The sequence below is a fragment of the Gouania willdenowi genome, chromosome 15 (genome assembly GCF_900634775.1).
Source record: "Gouania willdenowi chromosome 15, fGouWil2.1, whole genome shotgun sequence".
In the NCBI taxonomy this organism is placed as follows: domain Eukaryota; kingdom Metazoa; phylum Chordata; class Actinopteri; order Blenniiformes; family Gobiesocidae; genus Gouania; species Gouania willdenowi.
Genome location: NC_041058.1, coordinates 19173200 through 19198880, shown reverse-complemented (window position 1 = coordinate 19198880; position 25681 = coordinate 19173200). Strand labels below are relative to the sequence as shown.

Below are 25681 nucleotides of genomic sequence, written 5' to 3'. Positions count from 1 at the left end.
TTTGCTCGGTCGTGGTGCATTCTGGCAATCTGCCAAAGGCTGCAGAAGCAGCAGGGGGGTCTCAATGAGCCTGTTTTTTTTTCACACAAACTACTAGTTTGATATAAAGCTATCCTTACATAGTGACAGCTTTTATAAGAGTTGCAGACTGCACCTTTAAGAAATGTGTGCGCTATTGATATTCTGCTGATGTTAATGGCGTTCTTAATAAACATGAACATCCTGTCATCCATCCATGTGATTGTTAAATTCTAGGTATTTATGCTCTATATTAGTTTTTTTGCTAATATCCAATACTTTCTCAAACTAAAATTTCCAATATTAACCAATACCAATATATACATAGACAAAATTGAACATATAAACTGTGCAACGTAAGAACACTTTCAACTTTCAACTTTATGGAAAAAGTGCCATATTTGTGTTGTTTTCTTAAATGACAGCTCATCTAAATAAGAAAGAAAAATATAGTTTTCTAAATCGTAAAGGTTAAAGAAAGAGCTTTTGATACTTGAAGGTGTGGGATGTGGATAAATTAGTCTCTATGACTGTATACAATTCAAGCCAAAGAAAAACAAACAAACAAACAAACAAACAAAAAAACTAAATTTATGGTGTAAGCTTTGCAGGTAAATAGGAGAAATTGCATATTATATATTTTATACATTTTCTTTATTTTACTCCTGATTACCAACATATCCAAACTAACTCAAGCTTCAGTGCAAAGGTAGAAGATGCTTACTCTACATTATCATTCCTTTATAGGGAATTCATGATGTCAACTCTATAAAGCCCATCTTTATTTATTTATCTTTACAACAGGCACAGATCATCTAATAACTACATTTAAAAGCTTTTAGACCAGGGGTCTGCAACCTTTACTCTACAAGGAGCCATTTTGCCTTCTGGAGCCAAAAAAATACCTTGAGAAGGTATTTTGTGAAGACAATACAGTGTAATAAATTACATACAGGTAAAATTATATAGAATAATGTTTGATTTAATTTGACTTGATTTTTGTTGATCATGTAAATAGCAACTTAAAAACATGAACACAATGTTGTATAAATAAGTTTTTTTTTTTTAGTTCATGTATTTGAAAGGCTACAAAAAGTAACTTGAATTTGATAACACATGATCATGTGGTCAACACATGCTAATTGCTAATTTCTGGCCACACATAAAGCATGCATATTTAACTGGCATATTGGTGGTTAAATAAAGCTGTTCCCCACACAATTAAAAGCGCTATTTTTTTCCAGAATAGTGTTTTTGTTGGTTTAGTTACATTAATTTAAAACTCAGTCACAAGTGCAGGAAAGTTGATGGTCTATAGATGTTGCAGGAGGTGAAGTAGGAAGGAGGCAGTCATTGCACAACGTGATTTATTTTTAGGTTAACACATTTTTCTATCTTGATTTTATTATTTATCATCAATAGTCTCTGTAAACAAAAAAATATTAAAAAAAAAAAAAAAAAAAAACCGCTTAATTTCAGTAGTTTTTTGTTTTTATTTTTTGTTTTTTTTAAGCTATAGGGAGCCAGCCATTGCAAAAGAGTCAAACAGCCACATGAGGCACCAGAGCCACAGGTTGCAGACCCCTGTTTTCGACCAAACTTGTAAAAACAGGGGAGGGTTCCTTTAAAAAAAAGGCGCGCTCCTTTCTTACGTAATGACGTAAACCGGAACAACGGTTAGCCAGAGCTCTCACAGCGCGGTTAGCTCTCTTTGTCCAAGCTGTGCTACATCACTGTCGTCATCTCTCAACAGGGCAAAAGACAGGTAATAGTGCTCTTTTCAAGAGTTTAGGTTCATGGCTTAATGTCTTTTTTTTTGTTTTTTATGAAGTCAAACATTAGTACATTTCAAATGAACTTTTAGAGTGTGGCCTAAATGAAGCTAACGATAGCTGACTGTTGCTGTGAGGTTGCAGCTAATTGTGATACTTGCAATCGTTATAAAGTTATTTTAAGTGTGATTGTGTGATATCGCTTCACGACGCATTTAAGCTACTGTTGCAAACTGGTTTCCTAAAGCTTCATATACTCTGATTGAAAACCCTGAGCAGTTAATCTTTCCTACGGTGTATTTGACTATAAACGCATACAATTAGCTTTGAAACTAAAATAGTTTTTAACTTTGTGTACAATTAATATATACATATTTATGTAAGGCACTTAACTGTAGATGCCTTAAATGTGTGAAATGTATTTTAATCACTGTGTACACTGTATTTCTGTTAGCAGCACATTGATCAACACATTTATTTGAAATTAAATAGGTTTTTTTTCCCCCAACTCTTTTAAAATTGATTGTTGGTTGTTTGTTCTTTTTCTATGAGCAAACAGCCCTTTTTGGGCTTATACTACGAATCTAGATCGTGCTAACTTCTGGGATTTAATCGGTGTGTGCTGGACTACGAAGCTCGCTGCAGCTTAATAACTATGGCAATTAATGCTGAACAACTAACCTGGTCAGCAGCAGGTTTTGCTCTGGCTAGAATCTTAGTGAGTACTATAGCCCCGCCTCCTGGCCAATCAGGTCTCTAGAAAACGACCTGCCCATTGATAGAAGATCCTGGTTGGTGCAGATCTAACTGCTGCCTTTAGGAGAGAAGAATATTAATGATTAATGCAATCATTTAATTTACAGATGACATGCTTTAGGAAAGATTTATATTTGATGGACTGGTTTAGAGTCAGCTGATGAAGCCTGTGTCTATACGATTGGGTGAAATCATTCATTCATTCAAAGCTGAGGCTGACACCATCAGCACGAACATAGAGTTAAACAATGTACCGTCATCCCAGTGTGTGTGTGTGATAAATGGGTCTTGAATCAAAAAACGTCTATGCTGTATTAAAGGGAAACTAATCGGAGAGCTTTTCCACATTAACTGTGTCAGCAGCTTCCTGCCTGGGTTCTTTCATTCCTGCCTTTTCTGGAACAACAGGGTTGTCTTTGGTCTGAACTATGGATTTTAATTATTCATCATTTTAAACTTAAACAACCTGGTTGGGACCAAGTTCTGAAATGGATCAGATCTGAGCGAGTATAAAAGCTCCGCCTCCTGCTGCACGCTGCATTAACAGTGTTGCTCTTTGCTGTCATCATGGATTTATATTCATTATATTTGTTTAAGATAAGCTGTTCTTCCATTCATTGCAAAGACGCTCGCTCTACCAGTTTTCGCCTTAGTTATTGGTCAGACCTTGCACTCTCCACACCTTTTTAGTGCACGCGCACATACCGAGGGTGAAATCACTTGTCTCAAGTTGGCGTGTTTTGATCGGCGTTCGTAGTACAGCTCCTGTCTGACAGGGAATATTTGGTTAGTTCAAGTCATTTATAGGAGATTAATCCAATCTAGGTTTGTAGTATGGCTCTTTGTGCAAAGCTGTGTGTTTAATGTAAGCTGTGGCTTTAAATATAGAAAGTGTCTATTTGTACGGACAACGACTGGTACTATTGGTACGTTTACCACAGTACACGTACATATACAATTTTTATTTTATATCTCTGAAAGACAATAAATTGAAAGTGTCCTATGAACAGTGACACTATTTTAGTGCAACATTTCTGTCAATAAGTGTCAACATACCAATGTAAATGAATAACTATCTCCAATAGAGCTTTCTGTAAACAAAACATAGGGTCTTTCTTACCAGTGTCACCATTATAGTGCAATATTCGAGTAAACAATATATTGGTTCCTTCAACAAACAGTGACAAAATTTCTGTGAAGACCTACCTGCACATTTTAGTGAAAAAGCAGAGAAAGTAAAAAAAAAAAAAAATATATATATATATATAAAAATATCGTCACACTTCTACTTAAATGCATGTATTGATTCGAGCCAAGCTAAAATGTGAGCGAGCATTTCGATTCTCTAAGAGCAATTGGAAAATCTCAAATCTGCAAAATGTATTCATCAAACATTAGTAGCTTTGATTATTTACAGTGAGTGACCTTTAACACACTAGCCTTCCATCAGGAGCACATTTAGGTTCAGTGTCTTGTTAAAGGAAATTTACACACGCTAAAAACTGCTTTTGAGAATCTATCAACTCCTTAACCTCGCTGTCCAGACTGTAACTTCTGTTGAGTGGTATACATCTCATCTTAAATGATCACACTTCGTGTTTCTTCTCAGATAAATGTCTTCTCCAACTCAGCCAGACGAAGATGAGATCGAAGAGGAGGTGGAGTTTGTGTCAGTAAGTCATGTGTACACCTTTTTACTCGGAAACCAATAAGTCCCAAAGATTTTTTTTCTATTCATGATATTGACTACATCAATTGTGCATGTATTAGGGCTGGGCGATATGGCCTTTTATAAATACCGCGATATTTTTAGGCCATGTCACGATACACGATATATATCTCGATATTTTGCATTACCCTTGAATTAACACTTTGATGCACAAAATCACACCAGTATGATGATTCTATATGTCTACATTAAAACATTCTTGATCATACTGCATTAATATATGCCAATTTTAAACTTTCATGCAAAAAAGGGGATATCACAACTAAGTCAAAGTTGACATAACTGTATTTATTAAACAGTGAGTGGCTCAAACATAAAATTGTCAACAGAAAGTGCACGTTCTGTGCAAAATTGTCACAGAGACATTTCAAAACAAGACATTAGTGCAGGATGCAACTCACATGGCATTTCAAAACACAAAATTAAAGTGCACTTTTTGTACATAATGCCACTACAATATTTTAAAACAAATAGTGCCCTTTTGTGCATGTTGTCATTAAGATGACTGTAGTGGCAACACACAAAAACGAAATTTTACCACTTCCTTGCAGGACATGAAGTTTTCTGACTCGTCTGTTCCAAACATAATCCAATAAAAAATGAAGAAAAAAGAGGCAAGCGTAGGATGAATCAATCTGACTCTTTAATCCACAAAAAATAGAAAAACTAAAATAAAAGTTCCAAAATCAAAGTGTCCTTATATTTAAAGCTCAGTCTCAAAGTCCCAAAAATAATAAATCCTTACGTAAAGACCACACTGACGTCCGACCGCGACAATGACGTTTCCGATGGCGATGACGACGATGACGTCACTGACGGTGGCACTGGCGCTGACAATGCTGACCACTTTGACTGTTTAGGTTGACGGTTTGAACAGTTTTTACGGTCAGAAACACTGTTGCTCCTCGTCCTGCTTCACTAAACTGCTGTCCTTTGACCGCATGGACTTCACCAGCCTGTGTTTTCCTTCACTTTTCGACACTAACCCACACTTTACGGTAGAAATCCAGGTTTACAGCAGCAAGTCAAAACCAATGGAGCACAGAAACTCTGATCATTTAAAAACGTCAACATAAATCAATATTTAAACAATATTACCTTTAAAACTATTTCAAAATTACTTATTCCAAACATATTAATATTTAAACATAAAATATACTGACATAATAATGATATGGCTCTAACAATGACATTTCAAAAAAAAAAAAAAAAATTCAAAAAAAAGTCCGCGAGTTTAACGGTATGGTCATTTTCAACACCGCACAGACTACAAGCTGCGATATATCGAGTATATTCGATATATCGCCCAGCCCTAGCATGTATTGCTTTTGCTGTGATTGTAATTAATGTAAGAAATGTCCCTCAAAAAACCTTTAGCTGTTGTCTTTCACTTGCATCAGGAGGGTCCCCTCAGACCTGTACTGGAGTATATTGACCTCAGCGATAGTGACAACGAAGGCTGTTCCTCGTTTGGAGCTACAGTGAGTGACAGTTATAACTATTAATATGTATTATATGAAGGATAGTAGATATGTTGCTAAATTTGAGAGCTTGTAGAATGTGTTGTAAAGAATCCATACACACGTGGAATGAGTTACATGTCACAAATGACAGGAAACCATGTGAACCTGTCGAGTTAAAGTTTAAACCCAAAGTAAATATTAACACATGCGTGATCTGAATGTGAAGTGACAGAAAAAAAAATTCACAAATGTGTACTATTATTTACACAAACAAAATGACAGCTGCAAACTTGTAATCCAACATTTACTCACGTTTTTTAAAAAAAATTATTACTCGTGCCAATTATTGTTTACAACCACAACTTGCACAAATTACTTTTCCAACACATTTTGCGAGTCGTCTGTTGCAAAACAGTTTGTACCTGTAGAAAAGAGCTCTCCCATGTTGTAACATTTCTACCTGCATAGTATTAGGCCTTGTCAACTGTTATTTATAGTTTTTGGAAAGTGTTGTGCACTTCTTTTGTCCTGCAGCAAGAAGACAATGTCACCCGTCAAAAAGCACACGTTGCATCAACCCTGGACAGGCTGGAACAGCAGGTGGATCAGGAGAGAAGGGAGAGAGCGGACAAATGCAGAGAGTTTAAAGTAAGTATTTTCCATTACAAGGATCATTGTTCTAATTTTTTTTTTTTATCTGCTTTGGTTATTCAAGAGTGTCTTTTCTTGTTTGTTCATTTTCCAGTATGCACACATTCACTCTAAATGTCTATTTAAAGATCTGTACCAACCTAGCATTCATGTTTTTGGCCTATGTAAAACAATGGGAATACTACACAATTAAAAACCCATGGAAAACATGCAAACTCTAAACTGGGGTCTCATTTATAAAACCAAGTTTAGTGTTGTATCTAAAAGTGTTTGTTTATTTATTAAGGATGCCCATTAGCTGGTACTGTGGTAACCAACTAGTCCTCCTGGGATTAGAGAGCTTGTACATGGACTTGCATCTTATTGGGCTTTGTGCAATCCCAGTTTCACGTATAAATATTCAAAACCAAACACTCAGGTGAATAATAAATTACCTGAGAAAGGAGGATTAAAAAAAGAACATTTTGAGGTACATCTAGAGCAGGGGTGTCAGGCTAGTTTTAGTTCAAGGGCCACATTTGGACCAGTTCGATCTCACGTAGGCAGAACTAGAGAAATCCAATATTTAAAAAAGAAATGTAGAATTTTTTTTAACTATTTTGTGCCATAACTTGAACACTTTGATGTAGAGATGTCCTGATACAACTTTTTCACTTCCGATACCGATATTGCAGCCTTGAGTATTGGCTGATATCGATCCAACACGATATCAGCACGAATCATACATACTTTTATTACTTATTTTATAGTGTGGAATGTTAGTAAAGGCTTGATTAAGTGATGTTACTCAAACAGAAAACAATAGTCAGCAACGGTAGGTATGAGAAAAACTCACCCATTTATTATTAACCAATTGGTTACATACATTTTAACCTTCAACATAATATCTACAGTATTCTACAATTGAATAAATATAATGTATATCGGAGATTTTAGATGCAGTACAATAAAATCCGATATACATTTTCTGGCTAATGTCGCACCGATATCCGATATCAATATCGGAACGGGACACCCCTACTTTAATGTGTAAATGATTACAAGTAACAACTAGCTATAGTTCTTATCTTCCATGCAATTTTCAGTTCAAGCTAAATCATCCCTAGAATTCTTTGGTGGGAAGGATTGGGGAAGCAGGCCTTGGGTTTGACACCCAAATGTCAAACTTGTTTTAGTCATTTCTAAATAGGCTGGATTTAAAAATGAATACACTTTTTAGTTTCCAAATCATGATTTTAAATAACCAATGTGCACACATTTATTAAAGAATGTACAGAATGAAAAACTAAGACATTTTAAGAGCTTTCCTTTTCATTTTTAGAAATAAGTCTGTGCAAAATAAATTCCGAGGGCCTGGTTGAAGCCTCTGAAGGGCCGAATTCGGCCCCCAGGCCTTTAGTTTGACACGTGTGATGTAGAGGAAAGAGTGGAGGATGAACAAGTGACACTATTTACTTGGAGGTGACAACAGCAGGATCATTGATTTTTAATAATGAATCATTGCGAGTATAAATGTGTTGCCTGCTGAAGCCAACCACATCAGAGGAATGAAGTGGACACTGTCCAAGCTTTTTAAAGAGGTATGCTCAACCCCTCCCCATTTACCAACATTTTCCGTACGTTTTTGTGCTGCTATCTTGTAAATGAGAATGTCTTCCTTTGAAAGGTGGTGGAAAAGTCAAGACTGTCCTCCCACCAACGGAGTGATGCTGTAACTGGTAGATACTCCTGAGCTTACGGAAAGGGAGAATCATTAGTGTGTTTATGGGATCCTGCTGGAAAAGTAGAGAGATGCAAGTGTTACAGAAACCACAGAGGAGCAAGGTGATGGGAGATTTTAACCTCTATTACATTCAAACCAGCATGAAAAGCAACATTAAAGATGGCCCTGTCCTTACAGAGTCTGGAGCCGTTGGTGATGAGGAGGTGGCCAGAGTGGGGCCCTCCTCTGCTGGACATCCATTTGTCTTCAGCAACAGTGCGTAACAATCACATGATACATCTGGAGGTCAGGTGCTCACAGACATGGTGCTGCAGCAGCAAAGCATTAAGACAGTCATCACTGGTATAAAGAGCATGAAGACGAGACAGTGCTAATTAATGTCTGTAATTAATTTTCAGTTCAATACCTCGTTGACTGAATGTTGATAATGTGGCCCTTGGCTCAGACGATCACATTTGTTTGGCCCCTACTGTCACATAACAGGCGGCCAACTTAGAGTTGAATGAGCTGAGGTCATAGTTATTAAATTAATTTTTTTTATGTTGTCTTAACTGCATTTAGTGTTAAACAAATGGTTTAGGACCACATAGCAATCCCATGCTTTCTGTATGCAAAAGGTGAAACCTAAGGGAATAGATAAAGTTTAACTAAAGAAAACCACACAAATACATATGCTGTATGCATTTATATTTGAATTAGCTCTGATTTGCTGATGTAAACAAACAATCAGACAAAAACCAATCCCTACTCTCATAAAAACCAAATAGCGCTCAGAAACTTTATCAGCTTAACGTTCTTTAGTTGACATTTCTTTCATATATTTAGGTTTTATGAATTGACCTTTTTTTCAAGAATAGTTATGGACATCTAGGCTTTATAAATGAGACCCCTTGATCTTTGATTTAATATTTTTTTTGCAGAAAGGCATCATCAATAATCTCTATAAAGTTTCAATGCAAAAATATGAATTCCCACTTTAAAATGAATTACAGTTGTTCAGATCAAATGTGTTCAACTGTTGAATGAATGATTTTCAGTAAAATGTTTTCCTAACAATGCATAATACATGTCTGTGTACGATTGCATTTAAATGCAAAAATTGTATTGACAGCCTTCCTTTTTTGAATTACATTTCTGTCTTTTTGCTTTATGATTAATTTGCGTTCACATTCTCACCAGTTACATTGTTTGTTGTGCCACAAAAATGCATTTTCCACAGAAGACATGGAGAAAGAGGAGGTCTTCATATGCATGGGATTACTTTGAGATGACTTCTAATAATAAGGTTGGTACATGCGAAAAGTAAAGGTGACTGTAGGTCACTTGAACTCAGTGCATTAACAGTTGTGTTGTTTTTTCTAAAGGTGAAGTGTTTGCATTGTGGCCAGGAGCTCTCATACAGCAACAACACATCGTCCATGCTTCGACATTACCGAGCGATACACGAGCCTGAGGAGGCAGCCAAAAGGGCAGAGACAAACAGAGGTAAATGTTTATAGTATATCTGGAAAAATGTTGTGGTCAGGTTCCTACAATTAAACAGCATCAAATGCCACAGGTCCCAGAAAAGTAAAAGTGGATAAGGCCCTCATCGGCATGATTATAAAGGACTCTCAGCCTTTTTCCATCGTGGAGGATGTAGGCTTCAGGGAGCTTGTGCATGTTTTGGATCCAGGCTACCGTCTCCCAAATAGAAAGGTATGTGATCAGAGCCAAGATGGGTTTTTTCTTCTGGGTATTCATCATAATAACGACTTTCCTGTTTTCCTGTAGTCTTTGAAGGCAATGGTAGAAATGAAATACTTGGAGGCTAAGGAGAACGCCAAGGAACATGTTCTAAAAGCTGCTGCCTTCAGCCTCACATCAGATTTGTGGACGTCGACCAATGCGGATGCAGTCCTGACAGTGACGTGCCACTTCATCAACGAGAGCGACCAGCTGTGCTCTACTTTGATTGGTGTTAAACGATTCCCAAAGGCGCACACAGCAGAAGATCTGGCTCAAGGGCACGAGCAGCTCATGGCCGAATGGGGCATTAGAGATAAAGTAACATGTCTTATCACTAATGGAGAACCCGTCATGGTTGCTGGCGTGACACAGCTGAATATACGTCACGTAGCGTGCATTGCACATACGATTAACTCCATCGTTGGAAAGTCATTTGAAGATGTGGACGAACTGAAGGTTTTGAGATTTAAATGTAAGAATTTGGTGAGCTTCTTCAAGTGTTGCCCCACGGCCAATGAGTGTTTGGTCCAGTTACTGGAGCAGATGGGGAAGCGAGGCTACAGGATGATCATTGAGGTGGAGAAAGTCTGGACCAGCACGTTCCGGATGCTGAAATGCCTCTACGATCTGAGAGCGCCACTGGTAGCGGTAATGGCCTCAGTGGTAACTCACATCAACCCTCTGACTCCACTGGATTTTGAAATGATAAAGGATATCCTGTCTATACTCACCCCGATACACCAAGCGTCGGTTGAAATTTCTACTGAGAAGAAGGTGTTCGCTTCAAAGATCATACCTATGATGAAGATGTTGCACCATGCAATAACGGGCAAAGTGCAGTCCCTGACCATGGCCAATGTCGCGAAGCAACTGGCTGACAGTCTGGTTCAACATCTGGGGGAACACATTTTTAATGTGGAATCGGAGAGTGCCCTAACATTGGCAACCTTACTGGATCCAAGATTCAAAAAACATGGCTTTGTTAGTCCTTCTAAAGCTGAGGAGGCTGTAAACAACCTTAAAGACCAATGTGTCATTATGATGACAAATAATGATGATGATGGTGATGATGATGATGCTGTCCTCCCAATCGAGCTGGAATGTGCCCCTATTGAACAACCCACAAACAACGGTAAGTTACCCCATTACCAGGGTTGGGGTCAATTACATTTTTTAGTTACAATTACGTTTTCGATTACAATTTAATTATGATTACAGTGACTAGGATTTTTTCCAATTACAATTAAAATTAAATTATTTATACTCAGAAAGTCATTTGCTAAAGTTCAATTACAATTACACAGTTATTGAACCTGAAATAAATAACCTAAGAAAAGTAACCCTTCCAATTGTCTTAGCTTTCTGTTAGCATCTCTTATGATAACGGGTCCTAAATCAGCTGTAAAATACAATAATCACAAATATCTATCATCTAATTTCTTTCGTATCAATCTGTTACCTTGTTATGCTTCCTAATCAATGATAATATGGTTTTTAATATTTTTGGTGTGGGCATTTGAGCCTTTTTTTTGTGTCCGTAAACTAATGTACTGCAATTTTTTTAAATGGTAAAATGTGGGAAAATCTGATATGAAACACATTTTAATAATTAATAACTACATATGTGTAGAATTGTACATAGAACTGTATTATGGTTCCCTAGTTGGTTTTGCGTTAAATTATAAGTGACCATTTTTATGGAATTTTCATGGCAATTACACAATTACAATTATAATTGACCCCAACCCTGCCCATTACTTATTTTTGAACGCAACATTAGTATTTTTGGGGTACATACTTACACCCACTGTCATGTTATTGCTTTAATTAGGTGAGCTTTGGCAGCTTCTGGATGAGACCATTCGTAAAACTAAGAGCAGCTCCAGCATCGTGGCAGGTGCCAGCATTGAAGTGGATTGTTTCCTGGCCGAGGCCAACATAAAAAGAACCGAGGATCCGCTGGAGTGGTGGAACAAAAGCAAAAAGCAGTACCCTAACCTTTACAAACTAGCCCTGACGTATCTGTGCTCCCCTGCTTCGTCGGTTCCTTGTAACCAGGTGTTTTCATTGGCTGGTGAAAACCTGGCCAAAAAAAGAAGCAGCCTTAATCCAAATACTCTGGAGAAGATTCTGTTTTTAAATGAAGTTGAATAAGAATGTACGTTAACAAAATTTTGTTCAGTTGATGTTTCTGTGTATATTATGCAAACATTTGTGTAATTCACATGGCTAATAAAAAGATTTGATGGACTGAATTGCAATTGGTTTTGTCAGTGTTTTTGAAGTAATAGTGCCACCTTGTGGGTGATTTGAGAAACATCTAGAGAACTATATAACAGCATTGGTTGAATGTAGCACTTTTTATTTCTCCAGGAGAAACAAATCTTACAAAAAGCTCATGGAGAACGGGCGGTTAGGTCTTCAAATGGACTTGATCTGGAAGCAAAGCACTGTGTTGACATGTGGTTAAAGATGCCAGGTAAAAGACTTTTGGACTTTTTTTTCTCTTTTTACTTTTGTAAAGGTTTTCAGTACACAAGTGGAATCAGGCTTTAGATTTACTGGCATTGTTGATGTGTGAGATGTTTTACAGATGCAGTTCCTGAGACGTCCTTGTTTATTGTAACTGTGTGATCTCCAGGTGTTCAGCCAGGTGTGATCAGTGGCAGATCTGGAGGAAGAAGACAACGCTCCACATTTGTCTCCATTAATAGTTCAACGAGACACACCTGTCCTGTAGTCAGCTGTGGTCGTGTTTATGACAGTGTTATGCTTCTTGATGGACACTTAAAAAGGTAACCAGAAGGTCAGGTTATTTTCCTATAGAAGAATATAAGCTAGTAGTGTCATGTTTTGGGTTTACCGTCTAACGCAGATTCGATCACTCGCCCTGTGACCCGACAATCCATCTGAAAGGTCTTCCGGCGGAGATCTTTGCCTGTGTTGCCTGTGGCCAACATTTTCAGACCAAAGATTTGTGGAAGAAGCACCTTGAGGCCAAGGTGAAATGAAAGAGAAATATTGATTCAACCAAAAATGCTAGGCGTGTATGGTACATGTTTCTGAATCCTTGTCATTAATACCAGGTGGCATCCAATGGCACTGATTGTCATGACCTGACTCAGACCTATCAGAGGATTGTGTGCTTTGCTTGCCCTGCTTGTTTCCTCCTCTTCAACCTTCGTGATGCGTGTCTCCAGCACATGTCTGCAAAAAACCACTTCACTGACTCCTTCATGATGAATGGTAGGTTTTATTGAAGCCATTCCTCTCAAATGAGCAGCTTAATGATGAGCTTTTCTGAACTGAAGAGGTGGCCAAAGTGACAAGAGATATATAAAGTGCCTACACTATAAGACAAATGATATAAACATAACAAACAAAATATATAACAGTACAGTACATAAAATCAATGAAGTTTAAAAACCATACGCCAAAGTAAAAAAGTGCGTTTTTACAATAGACTTAAAATCAGGCAGAGTTAAAGTAATAATTGAAACTCACTAAAACAAACTAGCCACACATACTGTTGTGCTCCATGGTTGATGTTTAACGGAGGGTTTTTTTTTCCGGGATTTCTGACCAATGAGGGAACAGCTGCTCCGTGCATGGTGTTTGTTTACAACTTTGCACCACTAAAGGCTGTTGCCTTGCAAACACAAACAACCCAAATTAAATATGCAACAATTGTATCCATTTCACCTCAGAATCGGACCAAAGCACATGAGCCAAAGGTGTGAATACAGCCTTAGATACACTATTAATCGAGGTATCTTCTCTTATGGTATTATTGTACTCCAGCTGCATTACAGTAACTATTACAAATACAAAAAACTTAAAATGGTGAATGGCCATTATATTATGACTTTTTTTTACTTTTACCTGACTTAATAAAAAATGTAAATATTTATTGATCTTTGTTATAATTTTGTACATTACAGACTGTATACTCAAAGCTTATTATACATTTCTGTAAAGTTTGCTCATTATAAATGATGGATTCCTCCCTTCTCTCTGAATTTTAACAAGCTAGCTCCCTTTCATAGGTGTAGATAGACGTCTAAAGGCCTTCTGTAGTTTTTCAAGGACACTGATGTCAGTCTTGTTTTGCTGAGAAGGCCAACCCTCCTATCTGTCCATAAAGTAACATTTAACCTCATTTTCTTTCTCTGTCTCTGTAAAACATGTTCCTTCAGGATCCTGAATAAATCCACACACAGGTTATCGTCCACTCGTTTTTTTTTTCATCAGACATATATTTTTTCCACAACATCCTTCATGAATTAACTTTGTTGGTCCATCAGTCCTAACAGATGCTCAGTGTTACATTAGGCAGCATGAACACCATGACTGCTCTGCTGCGATATTAGCCTCATATGTAACATGGTGCAATACACTGACCCCTAAACTTTTTTTTTTAAAGTAATTTCAGCCATTTCATTGAATAATTCAACATGAGTCAGCATTCACTCCCCTTGGCTGCATATGATACTGTCTTTGGGTGATGGATTTAACTTCATTGGAACTTTATTTTGATACTTTTTACTGAAGAGATCAAGCGTTGAAGGTACAGACTGTGGAAATAATTTTTTTAATTTTATTTTACCTGACAACCCAATATCTCACTTACCCACTTAAAAGCTTGTAGATATAATAATCAGTGTTAACAAAATCACCTACCGTGCTATTGCTGATTAGTGTAGTTTATACATGTGGATATTAAAGATTCTATGTGCCTTTTTATTTAAATTTTTTTTTTTTTTTTTTTTTTTTAGAAACAAGAGAAACAGCCGTGCCAGTTCCAGTCCCACAACTTGCCAAGAATCATCTCATCATGTTGTGCAAAGACACCCCATTCAATGTCAGATGCTCCTTATGCCACAAAATCCTCGCCTCGCATCAGGCGGCTCAAGCTCACTTCAAGTAAGTGACTCTGGAATCAATTTAATTTGCTTTCCATATGTACATTTCTACAGCTATGTTTTTTAATTATTATATTTATTTTGATACATCTTATTTGTACCTTCAGTGTGCACTGCAGACAAGGCTGTGCTGTGGCCAAGGCTGACAAAACAATAGTAGAGGTAATGAAACAACTCCAAGTGCGAGGACAGTGTTCTGTCTGCTGTCAAACCTTCGTTAGCCTCACTGAAATAGAAAAGCACCGAGAATCAACGCAACACGTTGTGGAAGTTAATCAAACAATGGCACAAGCCCTTCTGCAGTTCTCTCGTTTTAATGAAATCCAACACATTGGGAGGACCACAGAGATGAAAAGAGAGTCTACTGGGATGAAAACATCCTTCCAAAACAGGAGCAAGAAGAGGAATGAGCGTGAGTGCTCTCCAGCTAAACGGCAGAGGTTGAATCCAAACATGGAAGTGGGTGGCGGCAGGAAGGTTTTCATGGCGTGGTACTGTGAGTGTGGTCAACAGTTCTCCGAGGAGGCTGCTGCTAGTAAGCACCTTCTGGCCGTGAACCAGATCTTCCATCAGTGTGCCGTCTGTGGCAAACACATGGGAGAGTCTTCCATTACTCGCCTACACATGAGCCGCTTCCATGGAGGAGCCCATCTCTCCAACTTCCTCTACTACTGTCGCACGTGCAAACTGGAAATGCCGCGCTATGAAGACATCCTGTCTCACGTCTTGGTCGCTCACAGCGGACACACTTACTTCACAGAACAAGAGGTGCCGGAGGAGTTTGCCACTCTCGTCAAAGCCAAGCCGTCCAAGAGCGTCGAGGATGTCCCGCCGCCATCCCCACAGAGGCAGGAAGCAGCAGGGATGTCATCAGGAGTGGAGCGCTCTTGGATGTGCAGAATGTGCGAGGACGTGTTTGGCTCAGAAGAAGCCATCCGCCAACACTGCAGGAACATGAGCAACCACAGCTTTCAGAGGTTCATCTGTGGACACTGTCCTCAGAGGTTCTATAAGGAGTCCACCGTGCGGAGACACTGCATGAGTGAGCACAACGGGCAGGTGAAGAGCTCCCATTTCTGCGGCCTCTGCGACAGCATGCGGTTCGAGTCTGAGCAGGAGTTCCTGGAGCACTACCAGAGTCTCCACAGTAAAGACTACTACTGCATGGAGGATGAAGTCCAGCCCACCGCTGCTCACAGCACCAGCCAGGATACGTGTTTGTGCATGGGTTCAAAGGATGGCACCGAGGGAAAGAGAATCACGTACACACAGTGCATGAGGAGTTTGGCTGCCGAGGGAAAATGTCAGTATGTGTGTTCACCATGTAGCGTCATCGTATCGTCCTATGCTCAGATCAAGACTCATGTGCATACGAAACACACGGCTCTGAACCTGGACAAGACCTTTGAAATAGAGTGTAAAATGTGCCAGGAAAGTTTTACAGGTGTACCGAGTTTCCATAAGCACTTTCACTCCCAACACTGCTCCCTGGAGCCCTGTGTGAGCGCCAGGACCAGCAGGAACAACTTGGAACCAGTACCGTCAGCCGTTAAAATACTCAACGCAGTCGAGATCCAGCTAGATGAAGATGGTAAATCATGTCGGTGGATTTTTCTATTGAGTTTGTATATTTTATAATTTAATGGTTGTGTTTACAGAGATTGACGATGAAACATTGGCAAAGTTCGTTGATGAAACCAAAAACAAGGTGGAAGATTGTGAGTAGGCATTCAACACATGCACGCACACAAAATACCATAATAATGACTTTTCATACTGGTAATATTTTGGAAATTATGAATGGATGCTTCAGCGTAAAAAAGATTTGCCATTTACTGTTGATAAGATAAATGATGACTCAGTTCCAGGGAACTAATAAATACTCTGAACAAAAATATAACCGTTAGTTTTTGCTCCCATATTTCATGAGCTGAACTCAAAGATCTAAAACATTTTCTATAAACACAAAAGACCTATTTCTCACAAATATTTTTCACAAATCTGTCTAAATCAGTGTTAATGAGCACTTCTCCTTTGTAGAGATAATCCATCCCACCTCACAGGTGTGGCATATCAAGATGTTGATTAGACAGCATGATTATTGCATAGGAGTGCCTCAGAGTGGCCACAATCAAAGGCCACTCTAAAAATATTCAGTTTTCTTTATTGGGGTGGGGGGGGGTCAGAAGACCAGTCAGTATCTGGTGTGACCACCATTTGCCTCATGCAAAGAGTTGATCAGGTTGTTGATTGTGTTCTGTGGAATGTTGGTCCACTCTTCAATGGCTGTGTAAAGTTGCTGGATATTGGCAGGAACTGGAACACGCTATCGTATATGCCGATCCAGAGCATCCCAAACATGCTCAATGGGTGACATGTCTGGTGAGTATGCTGGCCATTCAAGAACTGGGATGTTTTCACCTTCCAGGAATCATGTACAGATGCTTGCAACATGGTGCCGTGCATTATCGTGCTTCAACATGAGGTGATGGTTGCGGATGAATGGCACAACAATGGGAATCAGGATCTCGTCACGGTATCTCTGCATTCAAAATACCATCAATAAAATGCACCTCTGTTCGTTGTCCATAACAGGATCCCACCGCCACAATGGGCCACTTGATCCACAATGTTGACATCAGCAAACCGCTCACCCACACAACGCCACACATGCTGTCTGCCATCTGCCCTGAATACTGAAAACTGGGATTCATTCGTGAAGAACACCTCTCCAACATGCCAGACACCATCGAATGTGAGCATTTGCCCACTTAAGTCGGTTACTACAGCGAACTGCAGTCAGGTGGAGACCCCGATGAGGACGACGAGCATGCAGATGAGCTTCCCTGAGATGGTTTCTGGCAGTTTGTGCAGAAATTCTTTGGTTATGCAAAGCAATTGTTGCTGCAGCTGCCCGAGTGGCTGGTCTCAGACAATCATGGAGGTAAACATGCTGGATATGGAGGTCCTGGGCTGGTGTGGTTGTGAGGCCGGTTGAATGTACTGCCAAATTCTCTGAAACGCCTTTGGTATGGTAGAGAAATGATCGTTCAATTCACGGGCAACAGCTCTGCTGGACATTCCTGCAGTCAGCATTCCAATTACACGCTCCCCCAGAACTTGCAACATCTGTTGCATTGTGCTGTGTGATTAAACTCAACATTTTTAGAGTGGCCTTTTATTGTGGTCTAATTGGCATCATGATGTGCCACGTCTGTGAGGTGGGATGGATTATCTTTGCAAAGGAGAAGGGCTTACTAACACAGATTTAGACACATTTGTGAACAATATTTGTGATAAATAGGTCTTTTGTGTTTATAGAAAATGTTTTAGATCTTTGAGTTCAACTCATGTAAAATGGGAGCGTTTATATTTTTGTTCAGTGTGGAATAATTAAGCCTTTGTTTATATTCTCTCAAATATACAGTAAATTGCAAAAATCAATTTGAATTATTTCTAAATTATATCCAAAATATAAATAAGAAATAATGCACATAAATGCTCTTTTTCCTGTAATTTGTGTGGCTATAGATACATTTTGTTTATAATTATGTTGAGGAGTACTTATTTGCACTTAAACTAAAAGTTGCCATAGTTTATGGATTATTGTGTACATCAAACTTGGCCCCTAAACTAAAATTAGTTTGATGTGTTGCTGCACATATAGATACATAAATTAATTATCTGAAGCTTCATCACTGAGTTTTTAATTGCAGGTGACTCGGATGCTGAATTGAAGCAAGCATTGATGCTGAGTGCCGAAGAAGCAAGGAAAGAGTCATCAGGTGAATGTGAGCGAGATGGAGTATACAAGATAAAAATTCACCGTTTACCTGATGCACCATGTTCTAAATGTTGTTTATCATTGCATTCTGTTTTTTTCTTCATTTCTACAGAATTGAAAGAAGCTCTTCAAAGAAGCCTGCTAGAGTATTAAGTCTACTATTTTTTCCTGCTGAGCTGTTTATGCAACATTTAATTAATATTTTTTTTCCTGTGTATCTTCAAATGATAACTAATAAATTATTTAGCCAGTTCACCCACTTTGGAAAGCAGAGTTGATGTTTTCAAAGGTCCGTTTTGTGTGTGCTGATTCATGTGCAGCCTCCTGTTGTGTAGACTCTACATTTTGGTGTGTTGACGTGTGCTATAGAGGGCATCGATGACCCAGCAAAATGCCTCAGCTAAACTCGTGACCACTACTGCGTCTCAAATTGCAGTGTGTTTTTAAGGCAAGCTCAAGGTTTAGTGTACGTGGTTTCTCAAGTGCAGTGAGCTCCGATCTTTACACGATCACATGTAACGCATTAGTCATCGGCTATAAAAATGTTTTTAGAATCAAAACAACAGTGAGAAGGCAACTTGTACTCAACCCAACTGTGTTCAATCACAAACTTGGACACTTTCTTCTACTGTGTCCGTGTTGCACCTTATCAGCCTCCAGCTTTGGTTCTTGGAACACATTTTTGTTCTGCACAGAACTTGAATTCATTTTTTCCATGCACATATTTCACATACTGGCCATGTGCTCCTTAGCTGCTGCTGCTGCTGCTATTTTTGTTTCCGGCAGCTCGTGATGGTGGAGGAAACTTTTTTGGGTTATGGGCCATGCTGGTAAACGCATACACAACAAACGCATCAGTACTCCACCTTATCAGCTCGTAGAATTTAGCTGCTGCACTCTAAATGCAATGTTAGTGTTAGGTGTTTCTGCCAAAAGGAGTTTAAAAGGATCATCCATGCAAGTCTCCCAAAGTAAATGCATAGATTTTCTAAATAATACTTTTTTTATTTCAGTTAGACAAAAGTAATAATTAATGCATTACTACTAAATTATTCTCTTAATGATTCAATGGTTATTCATTATTGTCATTATGTGAATAACATGTACATAACAAAATAATGTCCCCAAGTTCCCCGTTAAGCCTTAAATAATATAGTAAAAGAATAATGGTATAAAAATAGAAAAACACCAGTAATTTACAGTAAATGGAACATATACAAATATATAATACAAAACAATAGAAGCCCAACAGCAGCAATATTATAAAGAATGTCAACCCATAATGGGGATGGGTTGAGTGACCCTGCACACTTTTTGGTGATTTATTGGATAATTCTGAATTAGAATTTATATATTTTTATTAAACCATGTTAATTTTTCTATTTGATTCATCATGCTAATATATTTTGGACAATGTAATGCTCCCACCTTAATGGATAGATTATAAAGGTGACTGAACCATTGAACAAGATTTGATAAGCCATGTGCTAGTGATTTTATTATGCAAAAACTAAATTAGCCTGATCTTATTTGGTTGGTTGGGTCATTGATTGTTGCAATGAAAGTTTGTCAAAAGCTTTTCTACAAGTGAAGAAATAATCTGCATAATTAACAATATAGAAGTAGTTCTACTGTAAAGATAATCTTATTTATGCAACAGAAGTTTAGTTTAGTGCAGACTAAATATGGGAGCCGTGGCCTTTGATGCTGCTATAAAATCTTTGTTTTGTTTTGTTTTTGTTTTTTTTTTAAATTGAGCTACAATATTGCAAGCAAAGACTGAATTACTGTGCTACTGACTACTGTTCAAACCTGAGATTTGTCTTAAAGAGTCATTAATGAAATAAAAAAAATCTTTTCAATCACTAATTTTAGCAATTTATTTACTGTCATCCATCATTCACCAATCTTGCAAGTTCCTGAAATAGTGGCTGTGTTTCTTAGCAGGGGAGGTCAATCAATGAAAATTCACAATAAATTAAGTCATTTTAAATAAACTGACAACATGACGTGATTACCAAAAAAGTATTTTCAAATAGATTAAACGGTTATGTCAGAGACAGTACAAAATTATAAATAATTGTCCATGTGTCAATGCAATAAGCGCTTAACATCGGACCTCCAGTGGGCCTCGCCCCTCGTGTTTCCAACCGTGGCCGCTGCAGTGGACGTGTGTGTGGGACAGAGTGAGGAAGGCTCGGCCCATGTTTGGAAGTGTCTCACAGGCCTGAGCAGCAGCGGAGCTGATCGCATTCACACGGATCTAAACAACAAAACAACTCAGATCTAATATTAATAATATTAATAATCATCATTATGGCTCAGGCTAAAATCCAAGCGAAGATGAATGAAGCGAACATTAATAGTCGCTTCAGCAGGACTCTGTCTATGGCTGATCGATCAGGACGATTGTTGGAGAGTTTGGACCAGCTGGAACTGAGGTACAGTTCATAACTATTACAGTTCTGAACATTAGTGTGAAAATATGCTATTTTCTGCTCATGTTGGTGTAGTTTTAAATGTGATTAGTGACTAGTGTGTGTGTGTGTGTCAGGGTGGAGGCTCTACGGGAGGAAGCTGCAGCCATGGAGCAGGAAAGGGAGAACATCCTGGAAATGATTCAATCCATCCAGAACAGTCAGGAAATGAGAAACATCTGCACCGGTGAGACCACCAAAACACCTGCAAACATGACTAGGTTTGAAAATATAGAAAAGTAATTAGATTTATCTTCTGTATCTTCAACCCAGGTTACATTTATTTATTTATCTTTTTAAAGAGTATACTTTCTACTGTTACACTGTCTTGGTTGATATTTTTTTTTATTTGTAATTGTTCCATCTGACTCAGGGACATACACCAACATTCAATTGTACCTGTTCTTTTTTAAATTATACACATGGCAGTAAGCTCTATTCTATTCTATTCTATTCTATTCTATTCTATTCTATTCTATTCTTATACATTAGCTTTGGATTAGAAATTGACCGATATATCAGGCCGAAATATGGACTTTTTTCAAGATCAGCCATCAGCCAATATACAGTATATACTGTATATATATATATATATATATATATATATATATATATATATATATATATATATATTATTTTTATTTATTTTTATTTATTTTTTTGACCATCACCAGCAGTCCCTGTTACAACCTAAGTGGGGGGGAAGGGAACAGGGAGGAGAAACTCAAGGTAGGAAATGGAAAGAGTGCATAGGAAGAGTTGATTATTTTAAAGTGAACGTGAGATGTGATGTTGTAGTTGTGCATATGGTGACAAGTGTAAAGTTTAGGTATAATGGTGGTGGCTGTGAACAGAGGGAAGGAGTGAGTGGTTCTACCTACAACAGGTATTTCATTTAAACTTGATTTATATAGCGCCTTATAACCACACTGAAGCAGTCCCAAAGCGCTTTACATATCAGCTCATTCACCCAATCACTCACATTCACACACCAATGGGACATCTTATATATTGTTGTTGTGCTTTACAGCTGCTTACCCGTCCTGTACTTTTGTTTTACTTGGTTGTGTTCGGGTATATTTAAAGTTCAATAAATGCTAAGAGTTCTATTGGTGTATTTCATTTAATTTCCAATATATACATTTACATCATATGAGTGTTTCAGTTGTCTTTCATAATCAATGTGCTTAAAAAAGAAAAGTATATCGGCTTCAAAAAGCGGCTTTAGATATTGGCCGAATTTTTTAAATTTTTTATAAATCAGTATCGGCATCAGCCTTTGAAAATCCCATATCGGTCGACCTCTACTTTGGATTATATTAAATGAGGATTCTGCAAGAGATTCTTTCCCATATATATATATATGGATAAGGAGTGTCACTTAATACACTTTGAAAAACGTTAAATTTATTAAAAGTTAAAGTCTACAATCGTGTTCAGAAACACTTTTTATTATTAGGGGTGAAATAAATGTCCCATCATTATGTATTCAGAAAAGGAACAACTCTGCACTATTGTAGCAGCTAGAATCCTGTTCAAAGAGCCAATAGGAGGCCTTTCTGTCCTGTCCTTTCCTCCTTTGTCTCTCCTTTCTTCTGTGCGTGCACACCACGTGAAACCAGGCTTCAAAAGTGATGCAGGGGTGTTAGTCGTTCTGTTAGCTCATTGTTTAGTTTCTTGGGATTTGTTATTTTTATTCTTGTGGGGGCGTGGCTTTGGATGAAGCGCCAATGGGAGCATAGAGGAGGGGGAAGAGGGGGTGGGGCGTGCTAGCTCAAATCATGCTAGCTTTCTATGATTTTGGACTAAACCTTAAAATATTAACTTATAAAAAGTGTTTCTAGTGTTTTATTTGGTTTTTCTATCATGTATTTTTTATGTAGTTATAGAAGAAAGTGAACCCTCATGTTTGACACCAAAATACTCTGGTTTTGTTCCCCTGCGCTGATGTCATTATTCTCGCATTGTGATCATATGATTCAAGAAACCAAACCCATATGATGATATGTTTTCTGCTCACCCACGCTAAATGGAAAAAGACCATAAATTTCACTTCTACAGGCATATCTTTTTTCCCCCCTGTTAGGTTAACTTAGAAAAACCTTAAAAACTATGTAAATCATGACAAAACCTCAAAAACACTCACAAACAAGTGCATTTAGTTTCGCAAATAAGAAATGTACCTATCAAACAAATACATCATGCCTCAGAATAAATACAGCATGTTCTACACATACAGAATAAAGGTTTTCAATGACAAAAAATATCTTTCAAGTACAAAATAAATCCTTTGAAATAAAAAAAGAAGAAAAACAATTCTACAACAATGAAAGACTCTTGTGATATTGGCACTAATTTTTCACCTTGCAGATCCACACACAAACACCATCAGATTTACAGGCAAATGCTTGTAAACTTGAAAGAAATGTGAGTAAAATAAATAATTTTTTACAATTGAAAACATTTATCTTTGTATGTGACAATACTTCTGTAACACCTTTAATAATGGTGTTACAAACATTCACACCATTAAATCATCATTGATTTTATTGTTTATTATGGATAAATATAAAGTGATTAAAATGCACCGTCCCAATACTTAACGTTGTGACCTGATGACAGTATTAACACGCAAAGAAAACCTCCAGAAACCCTTAGTCATTAAAATAGTCATTACACAATAATGTCACATAACAATAAGGTTTATCAATTTCTGTGCATTGAAAAACTGATTTATTAATTACCTTTCTTATAACAACAATGGTTTTATTTCAAGACTAAAGCTGAGTAAATATCATGTCCATGCTTTGTTATACAGCTGATAATAACTGATTTTGAAACAAGAATCCTTGATTTACCATGCAGTAATATAAATAATCAGATTTAAGGTTTTTTTTTTTTTGTTTTTTTTTTTAGTTCATAACTGAAAATTTGACTCTACATAAAGTAAGATTTGAGTTTGGATACTGGTATTTTAAATCTAATGTAAAATGCATTCCCAATGACAATTAATTGTATTCATTGTTTTAAAGGCGAGAAAGAAGAGTTGAATCTGACTGCGAATCGTCTGATGGGCCGAACACTGTCAGTGGAGATTTCTGTTGGAACCATCAGGAACTCCCAGCAGGAGGAGGCGCTGCAGAAGGCTTTAGCAATAATAGATGAGATAGTGAAGAAGTTGCTGGATGACATGGACGGCAACAGGCAGCGACTCCTGACCCTCCGTGCAGCCTGTGTGTCCGAGTCACAATCTGTCCCTGTTGACCAGAAGTTTCAGGCCATTGTGATCAGCTGTGCCTTAGAAGACCAGAAGAAGATAAAGCGAAGGCTGGAGACTCTGCTCAGGAACGTGGAAAATGCTGAAAAGAATATCAAGATCATGGATCATCAAAAACTTGACCTGAAGGCCAACGGCAGCCAATAAGACTAATGTGTTATTTCATGAATTAACATCACCACAATGTTTACGTAGTTTGCAGATCCACGTTTGTTAATAACTATAAAAACTATTTTTAAATGTGTTTTTTTTCCCCACTGGCCTGATTATTAATGATTTTCTAATGTGAATGCTTACATATGCACACAGTACTAACAGGTTTAGTCACAGTTTGAGTTTATTAAAGGTGCAGTCCGCAACTCTCAGATCCCTGCTCTCTGGCCCTGCCTCCAAACTTTCCAAAGTCCCTCCCTCAGAGAAGCTAACAAGCTAACGTTAGTCTGACAGCAACATCACAGTAATATAACATGCTCTCTTAAAAGCATATTACTGCTGTGTTTCTCTCTCTCAATGTGCACACACCTCAGCAGCAACAACACAGTGTCACTTACAGCAGCCCACATGAACAACACATGCACCACAGAGTTCTAGTGTAACAATTACAAACATAATGTAAATCAAGCAGCAGTAATTACCTCTCAAGCAGAAAAGTCACCAATTCCATCTTCTACTCCTCCAGAACATACACTGTAAAAAAGATGGCTCTTCAGCACCGGGAAGAGGGCGGGGACTGTGAACAACAGCTGTCAGACAGTCCATCAAACACAATCCTGGCTCTGATTGGTTCTTTTTGCTCGGTCGTGGTGCATTCTGGTAATCTGCCAATGGCTGCACGAGCAGCAGGGGGGTCTCCATGAGTTTTTTTTTCACACAAACTACTAGTTTGATGTAAATCTGTCCTTATATAGTGACAGCTTTAGCAAATATGACAAAAAGTCACTTTTATAAAAGTTGCAAACTGCACCTTTAAGTGGTACTAATGTTTCTGACGGTGTTGGATGAAATTGGTTAATCTATTGCACATGTGTCAAACTCAAGGCCCGGGGGCCAAATCCGTCCCTGTAGACTAGCATCCAATTCAGCCCCACAGGAGAAAGTAAAAATGACTGAGAAAACATGTTTAAACATTGTAAATGTCTCTCCAAATACACAACGTCTATAAAACGCCTGCACCATTTTTGCACAGTTTTTCACATGATGGCAGTCATTTGTAATCTAAAATTAACAAGAGAAGTTTTCTCAAATTATTCCAGATATTTCCAGAAATAAATCAAATTTGGTCACAAAATCAAGGAAATTTAAGTAACGATCCTGCAGGGACTCATGCTTGCATATTGTCCATGCTTTATGTTCATTTATGTTAAAGATGCTTGTTTTCTCC

General features: G+C 37.9%; 3 protein-coding genes across 5 annotated transcripts; all 3 read left to right on the top strand.

Annotated features, from left to right (window-relative positions):
* The first annotated feature begins 1675 nt into the window (after positions 1-1675).
* znf451 (zinc finger protein 451) lies at positions 1676-19976 on the top strand. Of its 3 annotated transcripts, none has more exons than XM_028468584.1 (13): positions 1676-1783; positions 4156-4219; positions 5676-5756; positions 6273-6386; positions 12214-12319; positions 12482-12635; positions 12716-12842; positions 12927-13086; positions 14616-14763; positions 14870-16353; positions 16421-16480; positions 18479-18553; positions 18659-19976. In XM_028468584.1, coding segments are annotated over exons 2-13 (2571 nt in total). In that variant the 5' UTR covers positions 1676-1783; positions 4156-4159; the 3' UTR covers positions 18661-19976. The 3 variants fall into 3 exon arrangements, with proteins under 3 accessions (XP_028324385.1, XP_028324384.1, XP_028324386.1); XM_028468583.1 differs by having other exon boundaries at positions 18479-18547; positions 18659-18805; XM_028468585.1 differs by lacking the exon at positions 5676-5756 and having other exon boundaries at positions 18479-18547; positions 18659-18805.
* Positions 7247-12095, top strand: LOC114476726 (zinc finger BED domain-containing protein 4-like). Its single transcript, XM_028468587.1, has 8 exons — positions 7247-7969; positions 8056-8213; positions 8290-8367; positions 9332-9397; positions 9477-9597; positions 9671-9810; positions 9886-10972; positions 11672-12095. Exons 2-8 carry the CDS (start codon positions 8154-8156, stop codon positions 11992-11994), a joined length of 1875 nt encoding a protein of 624 aa, XP_028324388.1. The 5' UTR covers positions 7247-7969; positions 8056-8153; the 3' UTR covers positions 11995-12095.
* A 688-nt stretch (positions 19977-20664) lies between the features above and the next one.
* Positions 20665-24544, top strand: bag2 (BCL2 associated athanogene 2). Its single transcript, XM_028468588.1, has 3 exons — positions 20665-20987; positions 21101-21210; positions 24056-24544. The coding sequence occupies exons 1-3, from the start codon at positions 20863-20865 to the stop codon at positions 24445-24447; spliced, it is 627 nt and encodes a 208-aa protein (XP_028324389.1). The 5' UTR covers positions 20665-20862; the 3' UTR covers positions 24448-24544.
* Positions 24545-25681: the final 1137 nt, after the last annotated feature.

What these genes read in the sequence shown, in the direction of transcription:
- LOC114476726 (XM_028468587.1), top strand. Translation starts at nt 8,154, where the DNA reads ATGGGATCCTGCTGGAAAAGTAGAGAGATGCAAGTGTTACAGAAACCA. An exon ending in AGAAACCACAGAGGAGCAAG is followed by an intron (nt 8,214 to 8,289) that starts GTGATGGGAGAT and finishes CTGTCCTTACAG; the next exon opens with AGTCTGGAGCCGTTGGTGAT. An exon ending in ACCGTCTCCCAAATAGAAAG is followed by an intron (nt 9,811 to 9,885) that starts GTATGTGATCAG and finishes GTTTTCCTGTAG; the next exon opens with TCTTTGAAGGCAATGGTAGA.
- bag2 (XM_028468588.1), top strand. Translation starts at nt 20,863, where the DNA reads ATGGCTCAGGCTAAAATCCAAGCGAAGATGAATGAAGCGAACATTAAT. An exon ending in TTGGACCAGCTGGAACTGAG is followed by an intron (nt 20,988 to 21,100) that starts GTACAGTTCATA and finishes TGTGTGTGTCAG; the next exon opens with GGTGGAGGCTCTACGGGAGG. An exon ending in AATGAGAAACATCTGCACCG is followed by an intron (nt 21,211 to 24,055) that starts GTGAGACCACCA and finishes ATTGTTTTAAAG; the next exon opens with GCGAGAAAGAAGAGTTGAAT.
- znf451 (XM_028468583.1), top strand. Translation starts at nt 4,160, where the DNA reads ATGTCTTCTCCAACTCAGCCAGACGAAGATGAGATCGAAGAGGAGGTG. An exon ending in AGAAGCACCTTGAGGCCAAG is followed by an intron (nt 12,843 to 12,926) that starts GTGAAATGAAAG and finishes CATTAATACCAG; the next exon opens with GTGGCATCCAATGGCACTGA. An exon ending in AGCAAGGAAAGAGTCATCAG is followed by an intron (nt 18,548 to 18,658) that starts GTGAATGTGAGC and finishes TCATTTCTACAG; the next exon opens with AATTGAAAGAAGCTCTTCAA.